Source organism: Grampus griseus (assembly GCF_964374135.1).
Source record: "Grampus griseus genome assembly, chromosome: 16".
NCBI lineage: Eukaryota > Metazoa > Chordata > Mammalia > Artiodactyla > Delphinidae > Grampus > Grampus griseus.
The window spans coordinates 71,387,845-71,410,964 of record NC_139010.1 but is presented as its reverse complement, the minus strand read 5'-3'; the positions used below and the strand labels follow the sequence as shown (position 1 = coordinate 71,410,964).

The 23,120-nt window shown below is 35.3% G+C and overlaps 1 protein-coding gene across 1 annotated transcript in view; it reads right to left on the bottom strand.

Annotated features, from left to right (window-relative positions):
* ATRNL1 (attractin like 1) overlaps positions 1 to 23,120 on the bottom strand; it is a gene marked incomplete at both ends in the record, with an annotated part of 679,175 nt that overhangs the window by 614,835 nt on the left and 41,220 nt on the right. The window contains 3 exons of the mRNA XM_082673255.1: positions 3,944 to 4,199; positions 12,773 to 12,860; positions 15,436 to 15,610. Coding sequence (XP_082529381.1) covers positions 3,944 to 4,199; positions 12,773 to 12,860; positions 15,436 to 15,610 — 519 coding nt within the window. The remainder of the gene's footprint in view (positions 1 to 3,943; positions 4,200 to 12,772; positions 12,861 to 15,435; positions 15,611 to 23,120) is intronic.

Here is a 23,120-nt window from a genome sequence, read left to right as displayed (position 1 = left end):
CGCAGTGGTTGAGAGTCCGCCTGCCGATGCCGGGGACACGGGTCCGTGCCCCGGTCTGGGAAGATCCCACATGCCGTGGAGCGGCTGGGCCCGTGAGCCATGGCTGCTGAGCCTGCACGTCCGGAGCCTGTGCTCCACAACGGGAGAGGCCACAACAGTGAGAGACCCGCGTACCACAAAAAAAAAAAATTATTCCAAATAAAACCGAAAACCTACCAACCAATGAATTTACTGGTTAACAATCCATACCAACATTTACCATTCAGAGAAGATTAGAATAAATTTGTTGTGCCTTCCTAACCATCCGTGGAAAGTATAACCACCACATCTCAGGACTGAATGAGACTATCCTTCAATAAAGGGAAATATGAAAAAAGTAAAATATATTCTGTGAACTGTAAACTATAACCAGTAGGGAGAATGGGGTAGGGAAGGCATGTACCAATCAGGTGGCCTATAGATTTGTTTCAATGGCCAATACTGTAGGTAAACCCATGCAGGTATGGCATCAAGGAACTTCTATATAAAGCCGGGATCCCTAAAGGGTTATACCATCAATGAAAAAGTGAGGTTTTTAAAAATCTGTTCTGCAGAGGCAGACAGAAAACATCTATTTCAGCTCTGGCTCTACATAGAGGAAAAAAGTAGTTTGGGCATAGACTAAACATAATGTCACTTTGGAGCATAAATTCATCTTACATTCAAACTCAAAAAAAAAAAACCACATGCCAAAAGTTTAACTTAATTTGGACCTACGTTGCTAGGCCCCCAGAAGTCCACACTCTCTCTCTAGAGCAGGGGTAGGCAAACTAAGACCCAGGGCTAAATCTAGAACAAAGCCATGCCCATCTGTTTATGTTTATGGCTCCTTTCATGTTACAACAGCAGAGCTGATTAGTTTTGACAAAGACCATATGGTCCACAAAGCCTAAAATAGTTACTATCTGTCCCTTTACAGAAAAGATAGTGACCCCTAGCATAAAATACTTATAATAATGTCAAATGTGTTCAAAGTAAAACAATATGAATTAAATTAGTAGAAACAGTAGCCTGTAAATTGGAGGTTGATCAAAGAGTAAAAGTATGGTTAACTGTCGACTTAAAGTATTCATTTTAAAACTTAAAAAGTCATCACCTATGGTTCAAGTACAAGCATGGTAATAGTTTAATCCTGAATCTTCCCGTTTTCCTCAGGGAAGACATAAAAAATAAGGAAAACATGGGGAGGAAAAGTGAAAGAAAAAGAAAATTAAATTTCCAGAGAAATTAGGAATGAAAAAAACTCACCAACTCCAAATCAGGTGCGAACATGCAAAAAGCCAGTGAAACTAAGAGAATCAGATAGAGAAAGCTGCAAGAATGCAGAAAGGAAGACAAAAAACAAGGAACATGGAAGAAGCCTAATGGTAGATCTCAAATATTACCTCTCTTGTTCCCACAAAAAAATGGGCCTCACTCTCCCTGATCACAAGAAGAGCTATAATTAAAAACAAAAAAAGACAACAAAGTAATTTAAAAAAAAACATAAAACGTACATAAAATGTACAAAAACCAGAGGGAATCACAAAGCAAAATCCAACTTTCTCTTGTATACAAGAGATACATTTAAAACAAAGTGATTCTGAATGGTTAACAATAAAGGAATGGGCAAAGGTACACAGGGAAAAGACTGACTTCCCCACCAAAAAAAACCAAGAGCCATAATATTAATAATATGTTGAAATCAGATCAAAAAACACTGAACAAAGCACTTTATAATATTAAAAGATACAATTTGCAATAAAGATATAACAGTTATGAATATCCATAATAGCAACTTCCATAAAGCATAAATTCCAGAATACACAAGAAGAAAGAGGCAGAAATAAACTAATATTGTTAGACTTTTATTAACTTTCAGAGCATGATAGATCAAGTTAAAAATAAGTAAGGAAGAAAAGACCTAAACAGAATAATCAATAAAGTAGATTTTATATGTATGTATCAAATGCTATACTTTGATATTATAGGATTTACCTCCTTTTCAAGCATCTATAGAACATTTATGAAAATTGGGCCCCAAAGAAAATCTCAATAAATTACAAAAAGCAGAAATAATACCTACAACATTCCCTGAACACTATAATAAAACCAAAAACAAAACAACCTTTTTACATAGAAATCTGTCACTCTTAATTAAACGACTCTTGGGCCCATCTGAAAAATGAGAATGACTCACCTACATGTGCTTCACTGCTACCATGAGTTTGTTATGACAATAATGTGTGTAAACAGGCTTATTTAATGCAGCATTTATTAACCATTACACTCTAAAATGTTCCTATCACCAGAATTCTTTTTAGATTTCTTCTATTTTCTCAGTAAAATAAGAATTAAGAGAGTAATGATGAAGAGTGAAGTGTTGGAAGTCTGAAGAGAGAAAGGAAAACACATGAAACAGTCATCTTGGAAAACTGTAAGACAGATTGGTGATTATGAACTTAAAACTCGGTAAATGAGAAGTACAGACAAGAGAGGGTGAGAGAGAGTGAAGCACTGACCAGAGGCTCAACGGACTAAAGGCTCTGGTAAGGCTGAAGAATTCCCAGTGTCTGGACACTCTTCAGGAGTAAGCTGGAAAGATGAGCAGCACTTGAAGAGTAAGATACTTGAAATGGAAATTATGGGATTCGTAGCAGGTACACAAGGTCAAGAGTACCGCAATGCAAGAGAAAGACCCAAACAGGATGGAAAACAAGATCTTTGTAAGAGAGATCAAAAAATTGAGAGGACAGAAGTATTTAAATGGATCCTAAAATATCCATAAAAATATCTGGCTAATATATGTAGGACAGAGACAGTGAGCCAGAAGCTATATTCTTCCAGGAATTAAGCACAGTGATCAAAGGAGCAACAGAGGAGTGTAAGATGGAGAAGTAGTAGGTGGTATAGTCTGATGATGTAAGATTCAAAGTTGAGTGATTTAAAGGAGGAAGGAGTAAAAATAGAGTGGAAATGACAGTAAGAAGTAAGGAGGATACATATCCCAATTCTAGCCCAGTTGTACTGGGGATGTGAAAAAGAGAAGGTCACTTAAAAGGACTGAAGGGGAAACAGTGGAGAATTCAGAAGGAAGTCTTGCTCTGACACACAAGCACTCTCTTGTTGTTGCCAGTGGTGATCTGCAAATGAGTTCTCTCATCAAGACTACACAAGGACTCTAAATAGTTGAATATAGTTGTCTATACACAAAAGAGCCAAAAACTTGAGTTCATAATCCTGGCTAGAACTGGAAATGGAGTATGTTCCTGAATCTAAATAGCAAACATAGCATATACACATCTGTAGGCAAATTTTTAAAAAAAAAAACAACTTACAACTGTTTGAAAATGTCATAAAGAATTCAAAGAAATAAAGTACCAGAAAAATAAATTAGAGTATTTAAGAGTCATATGTAGATTGCCCCAGTCACCCTCACACACCAGATATAATCTTTTATAGAAGCCAAAAGACTGTCTTTGGGAAGCTTACTTTAGAAGAGTAATACATACATAGAGATATTGCAATAAGATTAGAAACAGAACCTTGAAAAATGAAAAATTCTGAAATCATGGAATGCATAGTTAAGAAACTGGGGTAGTTTTAGCTTTCGGTTCATAAGTAAAATCCAAAGAAATAGCACTATCTATTGGAATTTCAGATATTTAAAATACATATTCTCAATTCTTAGAAAATGTGTCTAGTATGTAACATTTCCACACATTTGGCTAAGAAGATAACTTACATATTAAAGGACAATAGCTAACATAAAAAAGTTTATATTAGAAAGAATTAATTCTTGGTTTATAATTCTAATTTCAAATAACTAACCATTTTGACTAAATTCACATGAAGATTTTATTATAGATAAAATATTCTCAACCAATAAAGAAGAGTACATAGTTACATGTTCAAAGTAACTCACAGATATGGTATTCCTGTATGCTGCTTGTATAACCATATATTGCAGAATATCCAAATATTATGATCATGACAACATCTCTACTATCCAACTCCATAATATGTGCTGAATGTCCCTCCACAGCATACTGCTGACCGTGTCCAAGCACAGTAGGAGTTTTTGTACTCCATGACTGACTATGTATGTTAAAAACCCATAATTCATCTGTGACATTGCCATCACTTGTTTCAATTCTGCCTCCATACATAAAGATGTTTTCCTGTAAATTAAAAAAACATATGTTAATAAAAAAATATTTGTATCTTAGCAAGATATATTAGTTAAAAATAAAGACTAAATTAAGACTAATTAAGACCAAACATTAAATTTTAGTAATTGCTCACAACATGCATAAGACATAGTTCTTATTTGTAAAAAGTCAAATGAGAACACATAAGTAGTGATAATTACTTCTTTTCCTTACAAGAAGGGGGAAAATCCACACTTACAAAAAGTTACTTTAAGGTATTTTATTTAAAAGTTATGTAGTCAATTAACCATGGTTTTAATTATCCTAGTTGTTGAGTCCCTAGTTGTTAAATTTGAATTTTACCATCTATTTGTACTGCTTTGTGCTAGTCTCAGTCATTCACTGTTTTCATCATTGTTCACCAGAAAGGTAGATCACATTTGCATATGTTATGTGGAGTACATTTTTATCACCACTTCTCACGGCTACGAGCAAATACCTTGTAGCACTTATAAATTATACAATTTCAATATGATTGAAATGAATGATATATAAATCATTACTATTTCAACAACCTAGAAAGAGAAAAGAATTTCTTCAACCTAATAAAGAGCATCTAAGAAAAACAGAAAGCTGCTATTACATACACTTAATGGTAAAAGACTGGATATTTCACCAAGGTCAGTAATAAGATAAAGGTGCCTGCTTTTGCCACTTACATTCAACATTGTACTCAAGAGCTTAGCCAGAACAAATATGCAAAAACTGAATAAAGGTATAAAGATTAGAAAAGAAAAGTAAAATATTTCTATTTGTAGATGATATGAACTTGTATACAGAGAATACTAAGAAATAAAAAAACAATTAGAGGGGGCAGAGTCAAGATGGTGGACTAGGAGAATGCAGAATTCATGTCTCCGCACAACTAGGGCACCTACCAGGCACCGGTGGGGGACCACGGACACCTAAGGGGATGGGAAGAACTCCCAGTGATAGGGTAGAAACGTGGGGCATTGGGGAAGTGATGAGGGAGAAGTGGAGGCAGGACGGGATTGGCGCCCCTCAAGGGCAGCTGGGGGAGGGGAAGGGAACTCAGGCCAGAAGGGGGAATTGGGGAACCATTGGGAGGGCAGAGGATCAAAAGGGAGCATGGCCAGGTTTCCCCTGCCCACTTGGACTCCCAGGAACCTGTTGAGATCCCAGGCCTGATCCTCTGCCCACCTTGGCCCCCTCCAGCCACACAGGTCCTGAGGGAGTGGGAGGGTGGGAAGGGGGAGCAAAAGTAAAGGCTGGACCTCCAGGACCGGCACACCTGAGGGGCAGCTGGGGCAGGGGAGGAGTTCCTACACCCAGTGGGACCCACCCACGGTTAAGGATCCAATGGGTCAGGGGAGACCCTGTGGGAGACGGTGCAGGAAGGACGTGAAGGAACGGAAGTGGGCCAGCGCTTTCCCTGTCCACTTAGGCACTGGGAAGACTGTTGGGCTCCCTGGCCTAATCCTCTGCCCTCGGAGCCTGCCTCCTGCCATGCAGAGCCCAAACCCTGCCCTGCACTCCCACCCAGGGCCCCACCTCTACACATGGAGACTCCCTCCAACAGGCTGGGCCTAAACCCCACCAACACACCCTCACCCAGGGCCTTACCTCCAAACTCCGGAACTCCACACTCCAGAGGCCCTCCTTTCCACTTGCTGCCTCTCCCCTCCTGCCAGGTCCTAAGCAGAGGCCCTGCCCCACGCTTGAACATCATCGCCCCACACACGCCTGGCCCCCAGGGCCTTTTCTGGCTGCATGGGTCCTGAGCCTAGGTCCTGCCCCATGCTCAAATGTCACACCCCCGACCCGCCTAGGTCCCGCCCACCCTAAACCCCACCCCTGCCTAAGTTCCACCCCCGCCTAAACTCCTCCCACATAGCAAAGGCTTTTTATTTTCTTTTTCTTTTTCCGCTTTTAGATTGGGGTTCTGCTTTACCTTGCTGACTCATATATATTTTTATTTTTCCTAGTAAATCTTTTATTTTTCTAATTTTATTTTATTCTTTATACTTTGTTATTGTTGTCTCCTTTTGGCTTGTTCCCCCCACCTTTTTTTTTTCTTTTTTCTGTTGTGGTTTTATTTTACCTTGTTGCAATTATATTTTTACTTTTCCTAATATATCTTTTATCTTTCAAATCTTTTTGTTTTTTTATTCTTTGATATCGTACTGCTCCTTTTCTCCTTCTTTCTTTCTTTTTTTTTTTTTTTTTGCTTGGTTCCCAGGCCAGAGGTAGGGCCCAAGCTCCTGTGGTGGGAGCTCCAAGTCCAACCCAGTGGATTAACAGAGAACCTCACACCCTAGGGAATATTAATCAGAGTAAGGCCTCCCAGAGGTCCTCATCTCAGCACCAAGGCCCGGCTCTATCCAACTGCCTGCAAACTCCAGGGCTGGACACCTAAGGCCAAACAACCGGTAAGACAGGAATACAGCCCCAACCATCAAAAAGAAGAAACGACAAGAAAATATATTACAGATGAATAAGCAAGGTAAAAACCTACAAGACCAAATAAATGAAGATGAAATAGGCAACATACCAGAAAAAGAATTCATAGTGATAGTATAGATGATCCAAATTCTCAGAAACAGAATGGAGAAAATACAAGAAACATTTAACAAGGATCTAGAAGAACTAAATAGCAAATAGTGATGAACAACACAATAACTGAAATTAAAAATACTCTAGAAGGAATCAATAGCAGAATAACTGAGGCAGAAGAACGGATGAGTGAGCTGGAAGATAAAATGTAGGAAATAGCTGCCAAGGAGCAGAATAAGGAAAAAAGAATGAAAAGAACTGAGGACAGACTCAGAGACCTCGGGGACAACACTAAACACACCAACATTCGAATTATAGGGATCCCAGAGGAAGAAGAGAAAAAGAAAGGGTCTGAGAAAATATTTGAAGAGATTACAGTCGAAAACTTCCCTAACATGGGAAAGGAAATAGTCAATCAAGTCCAGGAAGCGCAGAGAGTCCCATACAGGATAAACCCAAAGACAAACATGCTGAGACACATATTAATCAAACTATCAAAAATTAAATACAAAGAAAAAATATTAAAAGCAGCAAGAGAAAAGCAACAAATAACATACAAGGGAATCCCCATAAGGTTAACAGCTAATCTTTCAGCAGAAACTCTGAAAGCCAGAAGGGGGTGGCAGGACATATTTAAAGTGATGAAAGGGAAAAACCTACAACCAAGATTACTCTACCCAGCAAGGATCTCATTCAGATTTGATGGAGAAGTCAAAAGCTTTTCAGACAAGCAAAAGCTAAGAGAATTCAGCACCACCAAACCAGCTTTACAACAAATGCTACGGAAACTTCTCTAGGCAGGAAACACAGGATAAGGGAAAGACCTACAAAAACAAAAAGAAAACAATTAAGAAAATGGTAACAGGAACATACATATCGATAATTACCTTAAATGTAAATGGATCAAATGCTCCAACCAAAAGACACAGACTGGCTGAATGGATACAAAAACAACACCTGTATATATGCTATCCACAAGAGACCCACTTCAGACCTAGGGACACATACAGACGGAAAGTGAGGGGATGGAAAAAGATATTCCATGCAAATGGAAACCAAAAGAGAGCTAAAGTAGCAATTCTCCTATCAGACAAAATAGACTTTAAAATAAAGGCTATTACAAGAGACAAAGAAGGACACTACATAATGATCAAGGGATCAATCCAAGAAGAAGATATAACAATGGTAAATATTTATGCACCCAACATAGGAGCACCTTAGTACATAAGGCAAATGCTAACAGCCATAAAAGGGGAAATCGGAAGGAACACAATTATAGTAGGGGACTTTAACACCCCACTTTCACCAATGGACAGACCATCCAAAATGAAATAAATAAGGAAACACAAGCTTTAAATGACAAATTAAACAAAATGGACTTAATTGATATTTATAGGACATTCCATCCAAAAACAACAGAATACACTTTCTTCTCAAGTGCTCATGGAACATTCTCCAGGATAGACCATATCTTGGGTCACAGATGAAGCCTTGGTAAATTTAATAAAATTGAAATTGTACCAAGTATCTTTTCCAACCACAACACTATGAGACTAGATATCAATTACAGGAAAAAACTGTAAAAAATACAAACACATGGAGACTACACAATACGCTACAAAATAACCAAGAGATCACTGAAGAAATCAAAGAGGAAATCAAAAAATACTTAGAAACAAATGACAAAGAAAACACGACAACCCAAAACCTATGGGATGCAGCAAAAGCAGTTCTAAAAGGGAACTTTATAGCAATACAATCCTACTTCCAGAAACAAGAAAAACCTCAAATAAACAACCTAACCTTACACCTAAAGCAATTAGAGAAAGAAGAACCAAAAACACTCCAAAGTTAGCAGAAGGAAAGAAATCATAAAGATCAGATCATAAATAAATGAAAAAGAAATGAAGGAAATAATAGCAAAGATCAATAAAACTAAAAGCTGGTTCTTTGAGAAGATAAACAAAATTCATAAACCATTAGTCAGACTCATCAAGAAAAAAAGGGAGAAGGCTCAAATCAACAGAATTAGAAATGAAAAAGGAGAAATAACAACTGACACTGCAGAAATACAAAGGATCATGAGAGACTACTACAAGCAACTATATGCCAATAAAATGGACAATCTGGAAGAAATGGACAAATTCTTAGAAAAGCACAACCTTCCGAGACTGAACCAGGAAGAAATAGAAAATATAAACAGACCAATCACAAGCACTGAAATTGAAACTGTGATTAAAAATCTTCCAACAAACAAAAGTACAGGACCAGATGGCTTCACAGGCAAATTCTATCAAACATTTAGAGAAGAACTAACACCTATACTTCTCAAACTATTCCAAACTATAGCAGAAGGAGGAACACTCCCAAACTCATTCTACAAGGACCCCATCACCCCGATACCAAAACCAGACAAAGATGTCACAACAAAGAAAACTACAGGCCAATATCACTGATCAACATAGATGCAAAAATACTCAACAAAGTACTAGCAAACAGAATCCAACAGCACACTAAAAGGATCATACAACATGATCAAGTGGAGTTTATCCCAGGAATGGAAGGATTCTTCAATATACGCAAATCAATCAATGTAATACACCATATTAACAAAATGAAGGATAAAAACCATATGATAATCTCAATAGATGCAGAAAAATCTTTCGACAAAATTCAACACCCATTTATGATAAAAACTCCCCAGAAAGTAGGCAGAGAGGAAATATGCTTCCTCTTAGAGGAAAACGTAGGCAGAACACTCTATGACATAAATCATAGCAAGATCCTTTTTGACCCACCTCCTAGAGAAATGGAAATAAAAACAAAAATAAACAAATGGGACCTAATGAAACTTAAAAGCTTTTGCACAGCAAAGGAAACCATAAACAAGACGAAAAGACAACCCTCAGAATGGGAGAACATATTTGCAAACGAAGCAACTGAGAAAGGATTAATCTCCAAAATATACAAGCAGTTCATGCAGCTCAATATCAAAAAAACAAACAACCCAATCCAAAAATGGGCAGAAGACCTAAACAGACATTTCTTCAAAGAAGAAATACAGATTGCCAGCAAACTGATGAAAGGATGCTCAACATCACTAATCATTAGAGAAATGCAAACCAAAATTATAATCAGGTATCACCTCACAATGGCCATCATCAAAAAATTTACAAACAATAAATGCTGCAGAGGGTGTGGAGAGGCACTGTTGGTGAGAATGTAAATTGATACAGCCACTATGGAGAACAGTACAGAGGTTCCTTAAAAAACTAAAAATAGAACTACCATATGACCCAGCAATCCCACGACTGGGCATATACACTGAGAAAACCATAATTCAAAAAGAATCATGTACCACAATGTTCACTGCAGCACTATTTACAGTAGACAGGACATGGTAGCAACCTAAGTGTCCATCAACAGATGAATGGATAAAGAAGATGTTGCACCTATATACAGTGGAATATTATTCAGCCATAGAAAGAAACGAAATTGAGTTATTTGTAATGAGGTGGATGGACCTAAGTCTGTCATACAGAGTGAAGTAAGTCAGAAAGAGAAAAACAAATACCATATGCCAACACATATATATGTAATCTAAAAAAAAAATGGTTCTGATGAACCTAGGGGCAGGACAGGAATAAAGACACAGACATAGAGAATGGCCTTGAGGACACAGGGAGGGGCAAGGGTGACAGCTGAAGGGTACAGGACTTCTTTACAAGGTGATGAAAATATTCTAAAATTGATTACGCAACACTGCAATTTTGACAAGCATGCAAGAGATAATTGCACAACTCTGAAGATACTAAAAAGCATTCAGTTGTACATTTTAAACACATGAATTGTATCGTATGCCAATTATATCTCAATAAAGCTGTTACAAGAAAATGAAATAAATCAAAAAACTGAAAGAAAACAAAGAAACATATATCCACATACATATGTACACAGAGAGATTTTTATTTAATTTCTTAAACATGTATATGCATAGAACAAAACAGTGGTAGTTTATTCTTTACATTGCTCCCGTGTTTTCCAAATTTTCTTAAACAAGCACAGAAAATATATAAATTCTGATTTGAAGAGTGTAGTCACAGTCCACAAAATACATGAATTTTTGTTGATTCAAAATAAAAACCAATTAAATAGCCTGATTTTAATCATGCTAAATTCATGAACCCCACAAATACATAAAAATAACTGATTAAAAGCAATCCCTATCAAAATCCCAATGACATTTTGCATAAGTAGAAAAATCCATCCTAAACTATTATGGAATCTTAAGGGACCCTGAATAAATAAAACAAACTTGAAAAACAAGACTGAAGTTGGAGGTCTCACATTTCTACATTTCAAAACTTACTACAAAACTACACTAATCAAAACAGTGTGGTACTGGAATAAACACAGATCTAGATCAAAGGACTAGAGAGCTCAGAAATAAATCTTTGCATATATGATCAAATGCTTTCAACAAGAGTGCCAAGACCATTTAATGGGGGAAAAGTCTTTTCAACAAATAGTGCAGGGAAAACTGAATATCCATATGTAAGAGAAAATAATTGGACCCTTACTTTATATCCTAAACAAAAATTAACTCAAAACAGATTAAAGACCTAAGAACTAAAACTTCACAATTCTTAAAAGAAAACATAGGGAAAAGGCTTCATAATATTGGATTTGGCAATGATTTATTGGATATGACACCAAAAGCACTGACAACAAAAGAAAAAACAGATAAATTGGACTGTGTCAAAATTAAAAACCTGCCCATCAAAGGACACTATCAATAGAGTGAAAAAGCCCACAGGATGAGAGAAAATATTTGCAAATAATATATCCAATTAGGGGATAAAATCCAGAATATATAAAGAACTCCTACAACTCAACACCAAAAAAAAGTTAAAAATGGGCAAAAGACTTGAATATATGTTTATCCAGAGAAAGCATACAAATAGCCAATAAGCACTTGAAAAGATGTTACATACCACAAATCATTAAGGAAATACAAATCAAAATCACAATGAGATACTGCTTTACATCCATCAGGATGGCTACTATAGGAAGGAAGGAAGGAAGGAAGGAAGGAAGGAAGGAAGGAAGGAAGAGGAAAATAACAAGTGTTGACAAGGATATGGAGGAATTGAAACCTTTGTGCACTGCTGGCAGGAATGTAAAATTGTTACAGCTGCTGTGGAAAACAATATAGCAGTTCCTCAAAAATTTAAAAATAGAATTACCATACAATCCAGCAATTCCACTTCTGGCTATCTATCCAAAAGAATTGAAATCAGGGACTTGAAAAGATAGTTGTATACCCATGTTCATAATAGCATTATTCATAATAGCCAAAAAGGTGGAAGCAACCCAAGTATCTATCGATGGATGAATGGATAAACAAAATGCAGTGCAATATATACATACAACAGAACATTATTCAGACGTAAAAAGGAAGGAAATTCTGACACATGCTACAAGATGGATGAATCTTGAGGACACCAAGCCAAGTGAAATAAGCCAGTCATTAAAGGACAAACACTGTATGATTTCACTTATATGAGGTACCTAGAATAGTCAAATTCACAGAGACAGAAAGCAGAATGGTAGTTTGCAAGGTCTGGGGAAAGGGGGAAATGAGGAGCTACTGTATGGGTATAGAGTTTCAGTTTTGTAAGATGAAAAGAAGTCTGAAAATAACAGTAATGGCTGTACAACAACTTGAATATACTTAATGCCACTGAATGAATTCTACTCTTAAAAATGGTTAATATGGTAAATTTTTGTTATGTATATCATGGACAAAAACTCAACCTTCATTTCTTCTCATGTTCAATGGAGGACTGTATTAAAATCTTTTTATTTTTACTAAAATAGTATAAAAGTCTTTGACATCTCAAGTTATTGTGATTCATATGATCTACTGTTCTTACTAAATGTTTGAAATAAATCTGAGATTTAGTATTTCTTCCTATAAAGTCTAAAAAAAGAAAAAAAAAGATTAAAATTTAAAGCAGGATTCATACCTGATATAAAGCAAGAGAATGCCCATATCTCTGGAGAGGTCCCCTTGATACAGTTCCTACATTCCATATACTGCTTTCTAAATTGTAACTAAAAACAAGAAAAAAAAAATAACTTCATAAGCTAAGATTCATTTTCAGTTTTGTAATTTGCATATGCTTTCTTGTATTTAAATATTCATTAATTCAAAAACAATTAGAATAAACTCATAATTTCATATACCATATTAGAAATTTCTAATAGAGACTCATTCAAGATATACCTAGTCTAAATTAGGATTCAATCATCCGAATGTATAATATACAATAACTTGACTAGGCTATTTATTACCGGAGTTAATTTTTTCTGAACCAGCCGATTAACCTAAACAATAGTGAGCTCTTCTACACTTTTAAAGTCACCTGGGCCTCCTTGAAGCTCCTACCTTAAGGCTTTTGTCTGGCTTTCTTCTCTGCCAATGTCTGACCCCTTCAAGTCTTTGCTCAGCTCTCACCTTTCCCATGAAGCCTACACCACTACATTTGTGAGTGCAACTCCCTCCTCTTTGGCATTCCTGATTTGCTTACCCCTGCTACCTATCTTGCTATCTATCTATATCTGTATATGAATATATGTACATATAATTTATTTATAATATACATATTTATCATGCTAATTACATTTTTTTCTAATTGCCTGTCCTTCCTCACTAACTTCACAAAGATGGGATATTCATTATGTGCACTGACAGATCCCAAGTACTAAGCACAAAGTAAGTGTTCAAAACAATTTGCTATGCCCATGAATACATATTAATTCTAATGTCGATGTATAAATGTTCCGTAAAATACTCTCTAATTTAATAGACACTAATACAAAACTTTTATATTATTTACTGAATAATTTGTCTTAAGCATAACATCTACACCTCAATTAAATTCTACTACAGAAGATAAATCAACTTATAACTGACACCATCACTTCTAAAAGCTTTTAAACATCCTTACCTACAGCTAAACCACATTCAGAAAAATGAAAAAATATTCTCTTACCTGTGAAAACAGCAACAAAGTTGCTGATTACTTCTAAGCTGATACCTCTAGTTTACTATAAAACTAAATAAACACTGTAACCAGAAGAACCAGATTTCAGACAAAAAAAAAAAAATTAAACTATCTGGTTCAAATAGAAAATATATGTTTAGGAGAATATCAAGTAAAATTCATCACTTAATTTAAAATATGCTATTTAACTTGTACAGAACACAAACTTTTAGGATCTCCATGTTTCCTTGGCAACTATACTCTGTCTTCACAACTCTACTTTGCAAATACCACAGTTTAATCCAAAGTTCTACTTTATTTTCACAACCTTTTCATTTTCATGAATCATAGTTAATTTCCTTTTCTTTTCCACATTTAACTCTCGGTTCCTCAGGTTCTTTGCATATCTTAACAATTCATTTTAATCCTACCAACTCTCTTTCAATTCTTTCTACTATATTTTATCCTTCATTTATTGTGTTACAGAATTCTACTAATTGTTCACTTAAATATTTACCTAAAATTCTTCCCCCCTCTCTCCAGAATTTATTTTATTTTATTTCATACTTTAATTCCAGTCTTATTCAGTCATAGTTTTAAAGCAATCTCCTAACACAGAATTTTTTTGATCCCCAAAATTAAAAGGACGAGTATTTTCAGAAATTAGAGTTTACAGATAAAATACAGAATGCCCAGTTAAACCTGAATTTCAGATAAACAACAATTTTTTAGTATAAGTATGATCCATGCAATATTTGGGACAAAACCAAAAAATAAAATAAAATTATGAGGCCTATGCATACTAAAAAAGTATTCACTGTTGATCTAAAATTCAAATTTAACTGTGTGTCCTGTATATTTATCTACTAAATATGGCAACCCTTTTGGGTACACACCATTATGGTACACTGTCCAGGGTCAGTTCCAACTGGTTGATGCCCAAGTTGCATCAGTTATTACATATTATAAATATCACCCCTGAAAACAACATTGCTAATCAAATTATTCTTATTTCCTCTTTTATTCTATTATTGAATAGTATTGAATAGTTCATAAAATAAAATTATCAGCTGAAAAAATCAGATAAAGCTAGCATCCATGCAGTTCTCCTTGTCATCTAATCACGCAAAGGACAATCTCTATTGAGTCAACAGTAAATGCATAACCTATCTTATAATACTGCCACTGTTCTCCCAACAAAAGCTTGTAAAGTAAATGCAAAGTAAAAGTTTAGGTAAATTAAAATTTGCAGAAAAACTGAAAGTACTTTTATATAAGCAATTATACTTCATTCTGAAAAAATAAAAGGTAGCAGTATTCATAATGCCCAATATAGGCTTGGCCCGGCCTGGGCTTATTTAAAGTTAATATTTTCTTATTCAGAATTTATTAAAAGCACTCTAGAAAGTTAATGAAATATCTATATAGAACAAACCTATATGCCCAATGACAAATAACTTATTGATACACTGAGTTTATATATTCTCAAATCAGTCCTATGCGGCAAACAGATATATTACAAAAATAATCATTCATAAATTTGTATATCAATAACATAGGACATTTAGGATAGTCTTATTACTGAAAAATATCCAGCCTAAAAATTAGACTGTGAAAATCTGAAAAACAAAAAGAAAACTTACTTCAGGACCATTTGAAAAGAACTGTAGTTAAAAGTATATCCACCAATCACCCACATAAATTTCCCATGTAAAACAGCTTTATGGGAAGCCCGACCTACAGAAGGACTGAAGGGTTTAACATTTGGCAGAATCCAGTAAGATTCAGTGGAAGGAACATTCAAAGAACAATCAGGACCTATTTAAAAAAATCAAACAACACAATGCATTAAACAAAGACCTTAGATTGTAGAAACAGAATACATGGATTAAGAGAATTTAAGAATCCAATGCTCATCTTATTAATAATATAATGTACATAAATGGTCTGAAATATAACTTACAGGAAAAACTCTAAAAGCAAACGTAATGCTTATAGAGGAAAAAATCATACACTCAAATCAGACTTGGATACGTTCAAATAAATAATACAATCTGAAAGAATTACTTAAATGATATAAATTTCAGATTTATTTCAGTATGCTAATAGGATATTAGAACAGTAAACAATGTACTCAAAATCCCAGTTCTGTCTCTTACTAAAAGTGTGACCTTGGGAAAGTCTGCTTACCTTTGCCATCATCACGCCTTCATCTATAAAACAGAAATAACAATCTATCTCCTAAGGATTATTATAAATATTTAATTTTTTTAAAGACAGTGGAAATTAAAGCATTCATAAATTGTAAACTATTAAAGAAATATAAAAATAAAATTACATTTTTTCTTAGCATCATTCTTATTAAGAACAACCAAAATTGGCATCAGTAGAGAGGCTTATTATCCTCAAACAGAAAAAATTATTATGCATAATAAAATAAAAACTATTAATGAGTGCAGGATAACATAAATACTCTAAGTTAAAAACACTGCCTTTTCCTATCCATGTTCATGATGTTACTCATGAGTCTTGGTTCCTCACCTGTAAAATGTAGCAGGCTAGGCTAGATCAGTGTTTCTCAAACTTAAGTTATGGAAGGAATGCTCCTAAAGGAAATGTATTTTCATCAAATTTAAGGGCTCACAGATTATTTTAATTCTAATGAAACTAATATGCTTAAACAAAAACTAGAAATAAATTCCTTATGTTTAAAGTTCTTTTATAAATATAAAACCAACATAAACTTATAAATTATGTATATAAACAAACTTATAAAATCATTAAAATTAATTTTTGCTTAAAATGATGAATGGTGTTGTTCTGCTCAAAGTAAATCATTGGTCCTAAGTGGAAAATGATATCAATTCCATAGCACCTTTTTTATGCAACTTTAAGATACTTATATTATTTTGACAACATAATTCTCCCAGCACTTTTCTTTCATTTATCTTTTACAAACCTTTTTTATCCATATAATATGCCATAACATCTGTTGACCTTCACTTATCACAAAAGTATCAGTACTCTTCAATATTCTTTTTAGCCTGCAATAAGGATACTACTTGGTCCTAACTAAACAGTCAACACAAATGCTGGCACTGCAATCTAGTGGCATTTTTATACAATTATGAGATCAATCACTTGATGTTAAATTTTCTTATATCAAAAAGTTTTAGATTATCACTGAATCACAAAATTTTAAAGCTTCCAAACAGACCCTAATTTCAGAAATATTAGCCTTTACAGTTTTTATTTTCTCATTTGTTCACTCACCCATGCATTCATTCATTCATCTTCCAAGTCCTTTTCAATGCTTACATTCTATGAGTCTGTATTTTTCAGGTACAAATTAGATAGCACCCTAGATTATCTCTTTGATAACAACACAATCTTTTAAATCAAATATAGAAAACTTTATAATTTCTGAGTGAAAAGACTGTGAACTATTCCTTGGTAACCAAAGAAATTAAAGGAACACACTGATTTTTTTAAAAATAAGTTAAACTACAATTCTAAACCACTTAGAACGCATTTAACTCAGGTTGGCAAACAACAGCCCATGAGCAAAATCCAACCCACTACCTGCTTTTGTAATAAAGTTTCTTAAGAACACAGTATGCTCATTCATTTAAGTATTATCTATGGCTACTTCTGCAGTACTCAGCAGAGTTGAGTAGTTGCAACAGATATCATGCAATTCCCAAAGCCGAAAATAGTTACTATGTGGCCTTCTACAGAAAAGTTTACCAACCTCTAACTTAACTGAAGAGAAATAAGATCATATGGACAATTACACATGAGTGGTATACCTAATTGGTCTAAATGCTATATCTTGTTTTCTTAAAAAGAAAAATGTAGATTTATTTTAAATCAGGAATAATAAAGCAAAAAGAGTAAAATGTTAATAATAGGTTAATCTGGGTAAAGGACATTTGTATATTCTTTGTACTTTTTTTTTCAATTTTAGGTATTTTAGGTATCTATTCTTTTTTAAATTTATTTATTTTATTTACGTATTATTTTTGGCTGCATTGGGCCTTCATTGCTGCACACAGGTTTTCTCTAGTTGCTGTGAGCAGGGGCTGCTCTTTGTTGCAGTCCGCGGGCTTCTCATTGTTGCGGAGCACGGGCTCTAGGTACGCAGGCGTCAATAGTTGTGGCATGCAGGCTCAGTAGCTGTGGCTCGCAGGCTCTAGAGCGCAGGGCTCTACATGTAATCACAAGTGTCCTTGTAAGAGAGATTTGACTACAGAAGGAGAAATCAATATTACCACTGAAGCAGGATGCTGTGCTCCATGCTTTGGAGATGGAGTAGGGGAAAAGAGCTAATGAATGTAGGGACTGAAACTCTATTCCTGGAAAAGTCAAGGATGCAGATTCTTTCTTAGAGCCTCAGAAGGAGTGTGACCCTGCAAACACCTTGATTTGGGCTCAGTGAAACATATTTCAGACTTCTAACTTCCAGAATGGTAAGAGAATAATGAATGTGTGTTAAGACACCAAGTTTGTGGTAATTTGTTACAGCAATTATAGGAAGCTAATGCTAATAACTAAATTTATAACTTCAGATAAATACTGTTATTTACTACAAGAAATTGGATTTTAGGGCTTCCCTGGTGGTGCAGTGGTTGGGAGTCCACCTGCCAATGCAGGGGACACAGGTTCGTGCCCCGGTCCGGGAGGATCCCACATGCTGCGGAGCGGCTGGGCCCGTGAGCCATGGCCGCTGAGCCTGCGCGTCCGGAGCCTGTGCTCCGCAATGGGAGAGGCCACAGCAGTGAGAGGCCCGCGTACAGCACAAAAAAAAAAAAAGAAATTGGATTTTAGAGATTTTTAAATTTTTACTCTATAATCTAAAATATCTACTTTTCTATGCAAACCAGCAGTCAAATTCTTCCTCTTTGTTACTACCTTATTTTATGTAACTTCTAGCAGTTATTAGAAGGAATGGTCTATAGCCAAACTCTACAGATTGTCTTTATTTTACTCTAAATTAATAAGTTTATAAATAGAAAGATTTATGAATATGACTTAAAAGTGTAAGGAAAATTAGATGTCTTAATTTGTAGTTTTCTGCACTCGTAACTAAAATGATTAAAAATGTAAATTTATAAACTGAATATTAATTTAAAACACAAATAACTATAGAGAACACTTTATACACACAAAGGCTTCACCACCCATTAAGTATCATTTAAAGCCATCCAAGACTCCCTTTTTATAAAAACACATCCATGAAAAGTCTACCACTTCATTATCTGTCCTGTTATGGAACATCTCTGCATAATTCTCCCTGCATAACTTTTATCAATCAATATGGGAATCTCCTCAAGGTAAGCAGATCACAGCTGTCTTGAAAAAGATGTAATAAACTAATTCATATTACAGTGGGTTTTCATAAAGATTTAATATGCTACCTTTTCCATGGGTTAATCCAAAGAGCATAAATGAATTTCTAATGATGTAATTTTCGGCATTAGTGACAGGCTACTGTGAGACAAATTTTTGACACTGTTCTACAATCCAAAGTGGAATTATACTCATCCCTCTTAAATTTATACCTCCATCCTCACAATCTCTCTTGAATTCCAGACTCAAAGTGAAACTACCTACATGACATTTCCACTTGGATGTCTCATAATCATCTCAAACTTAACACGTCCAAAACTAAAATCTTGATTTCTTTCCCTCCCAAATCTGCTCCTTCACCAGTGTTTACCATCTCAGTCAACGGCACTTCCATTTACCCAGTTGCTCAGGGCAAAGATCTTGGAGCTATTCTTGAGTTCTCTTTTTCTCCCACACCCATATCCAACAAATCCTGGACTGACATTCATTACGTATGCAGGAATACAGCCTTTCCAACTGTTAAAACATGGAAATGCTTCACTGATTGTTAAGTAGATGCTGCTGCGGGTACCAGGCCTTCCCCTTCCCAGTTCCCCTGGCCCCTCTGAGATAATCCAGACTCTCCGCAAAAGACAACTAAAGGGGTAATGCCTGGCACAGCATGGCTCATCCAGGAGCCTGCCCCAGTGCTAAAGTCAGATCAGTTTTGATTGGTTGGTGTCTAAGTGTCTGTACCTTACCAATTATAAACATTTTTAAATTCGATCACCTCTACCAGGCTCTAAACACTGATCCTTCCCTTTCCAACTACCATCCTAGTACAAGTCACCATCCAATCTCACCTGGACTACGCAATAGTCTCCAAACTGGTCTCCTTATTTCCATTCTCGCTGCCTTCCTATCACATTCAACTCTCCACAATGCAACCAGAATGATTAAAAATATAAATTTCCCTACTCAAAATCTTTCAATGATTTCCCATCACACTAAAAATAAAAATCCTTAACACGGCCCACAACTCTTACATGACTGGCCTCAGTATTCACTTACTGCATGAATGAATGAATGAATGAATGAAAATAACCTTAGAGCCATAAAAGATCAAGAGCAAGAGCTATGAAGTCAAACCTCGCTTTCCAACTTATTAGCTATGAAACCTTGGACGAATTAACTTCTCTAAACTTCAGTTTAATCATGGAGATTATACGCAGAAGAACATAGGATTCTGTGAAAATAAGATTGAATGAGATTGTACTTAATATTAAATACTATAATGAAACCTTCATAATAGTAACATTATTACTATTATGAAGTCCATCCTCTCATTTTAATATACAAGGAAACTAAGTATAATCAAGTCTACAGGCAAAATATGTTAATGAAGCCTAGCATTATTAGGTATAGTAAATATACATGCCAAAAGAAAACAGTAAAATTACAACTAAAAATTTCTATAATCAGAGATAAATACAATTGAGAAATAATTGCAAAGGACAAAACCTAGAATAAAGAAAGTACTACAAAGTTTTGAAAGTTTCTCCAAAGTAATTCCAGAACTACTGAATTATATTCTTTCTTCCTTCCCAAAGTAGTCTATTTTGCACTGGAAAAGTTTTTCTAAGGGACTCTATCTCTGTTTTGATACTGGAAATCAGTACAAAAATTTTATTTGCTTTATACAAATTAGTTTTATAAAATAACTTTTCTTCCATAAAGAAGGATAAAAATGTGACGTCTTCAAGTGAGTTTAACAACAATTCCCTGAATAGTACCTCTAGTGTAGTATAGCAGCTAGATTGCTTTGGTTGTAAGCTACAGAAACTACTTTTGGCTAGGTTAAGGAAAAATCGGTATTTGTTGGAAAAAACATGGGGAAATTCAAAGAATTTTTAAAAAGAGGCTGAAAACCAAGCTTAAAATAGACAGGTATCTGGATTTATCGTCCCATCAAGACTACTCTCAATGAGTGAAAGGCAATTTCCCACAAAGAAACTGGACTGCTAATAGGAAAGGAAAAGTATTCTGAGAAGGAACATTTGAAGAGAGGTACATGTAACTTACTGTAATCACTCCAGAAATAGTCTTACGATCGTATTGAATCTGAAGTTCTCCATAATAAAAGGCAAAATGAGGTAACATCATTGCAAGAGTCCTATCTTCTAACATCATCAGAAAATTTTGATTTTGTTTTAGTTTCCAAAGTATTCTAAACATTTTCTAGGCCCATAAAACCAATCTCCAAAGGACAGTTATCAACTTTAGTGTATTTTAAATGTCCACAGCTGTTCTGACAATATCCTAATTTTACAGAACAATGAATTTGTGAATGGTAATCACTACACCAGATCTGTTCCAAGAATACTTGGTTCTCACAGTTTAGGTCAATGATGTGATTACAGTATGGAAAGGAACTGCCCTTCTGTTAGCAAAGATCAGTGTTTTCCAATTACTATTTTTGAGTGGTGAAAGGCTTGCAAACAAAGCTTTATAGACTGGTTCTGATTAGTTGAAAATGACAAATACAGAGATAGCTGGGATTGAAAGCAGGATTTGTTTATCCCACCTATCTAAGTCAGAGGCAATAAAGTATGTGGTTGTAAATATTTCAACATTAGGTAACCTTCCACAAGGAAGGAACCTATGTCTAGCACAGAATTTTCTGTGAATTTTATTGTAACCCACAGTCCTTTGTTCTATTCTCTCTCTCTACACTCCCTTCCCTCATGATCTCATCTGATCTCATGGCTTTAAGTATCATCAACCATTTCCAATTTAACATTTTTAAGCCAATCAGCCCCAAACAGTACAGACCTCTCTCCACTAAACTCCAACTGCCTTTTCAACATCTCCTCTTAGATGTCTAAAAGACATCTCAAACGTAACATACCAAATTCAAACTGATCTTCCTCCTAAAATCTGCCTCATGTCAACTGATGACAACTCTATCTTACTCTAAGGTCAAAAAAATCTTCAAGTCATCCTTGACTTTTTTCTTTCTCCCATCCCCCATATCCAATGCATCAACAAATCCTATTAACCCTGTTTTAAAATCACATTCAGTATTAAGCAATTCTTACCTTCCTTGCTGCCTGCCCACACTACTATCATTTCTCATCTAGATTATAATTACAGTAGTAGTCTCTTAACTGGTACTCTGCTTTCATAGTCTATTCTCAATATAGAAGTCAACAGGAACCTTTTAAAACTAAGTCAGATTATATCAATCGTCTGCTCAAAATTCTACAATGGCTCCCCATTTAACTTAGGGTAAAAGTCAAAATCCTTCCAATAGCCTACAACACTAAGGCTTAGCTCATCTAGCTCCATTCCTCACAAACCTCCATCACTCCAGCACCTTACCTCCATATCCTCGATCATCTCCTTGCTCTGCAACTTCTCTGAGCTCACATCCGACAACCTGCCCCTCAGTCATTCAATTTCAGGCACACTGGCCTTTTGCTGGCCCTCACACACACCAGGCATGTTCCTGCCTTAGGGCCTTTGCCAATGGCCATTCCCTCTGCCTGAAATGCCCTTCTCCTAAATATCTATAGAGCTAACTCCCTCACTTGCTTCAAGTCTTTACTCAAATGTCACCTTCTCAATAAGGCCTAACCTGATCATTTTATTTAAAATTGTTAACTCCCATCCCTAGATCTACCTATCCCTCCTTCTCAGCTCCACCTTATTTTTCCATTACACTTATCCCTTTCTAAAATATTATATGTATAATATATATGTTATGTTGATTATCTATGGTCTGTCTCTCTTAGCTTGAATGTAAGATCCACAAGGATCTTTACTTTCTTTTTTCTGTGATGTATTCAAAGGTCCTAGAATAGTACCTAGCACTTGGAAGAAGCTCTAAAATTTTTGTTACATAAAATGAACAAAAATAAATGAATTAGTAAATAAAGCGTGTTATATATACATCCTCAATACTATTTTTAAACAACTTTTCAAGTAGCTGAGGAATAAA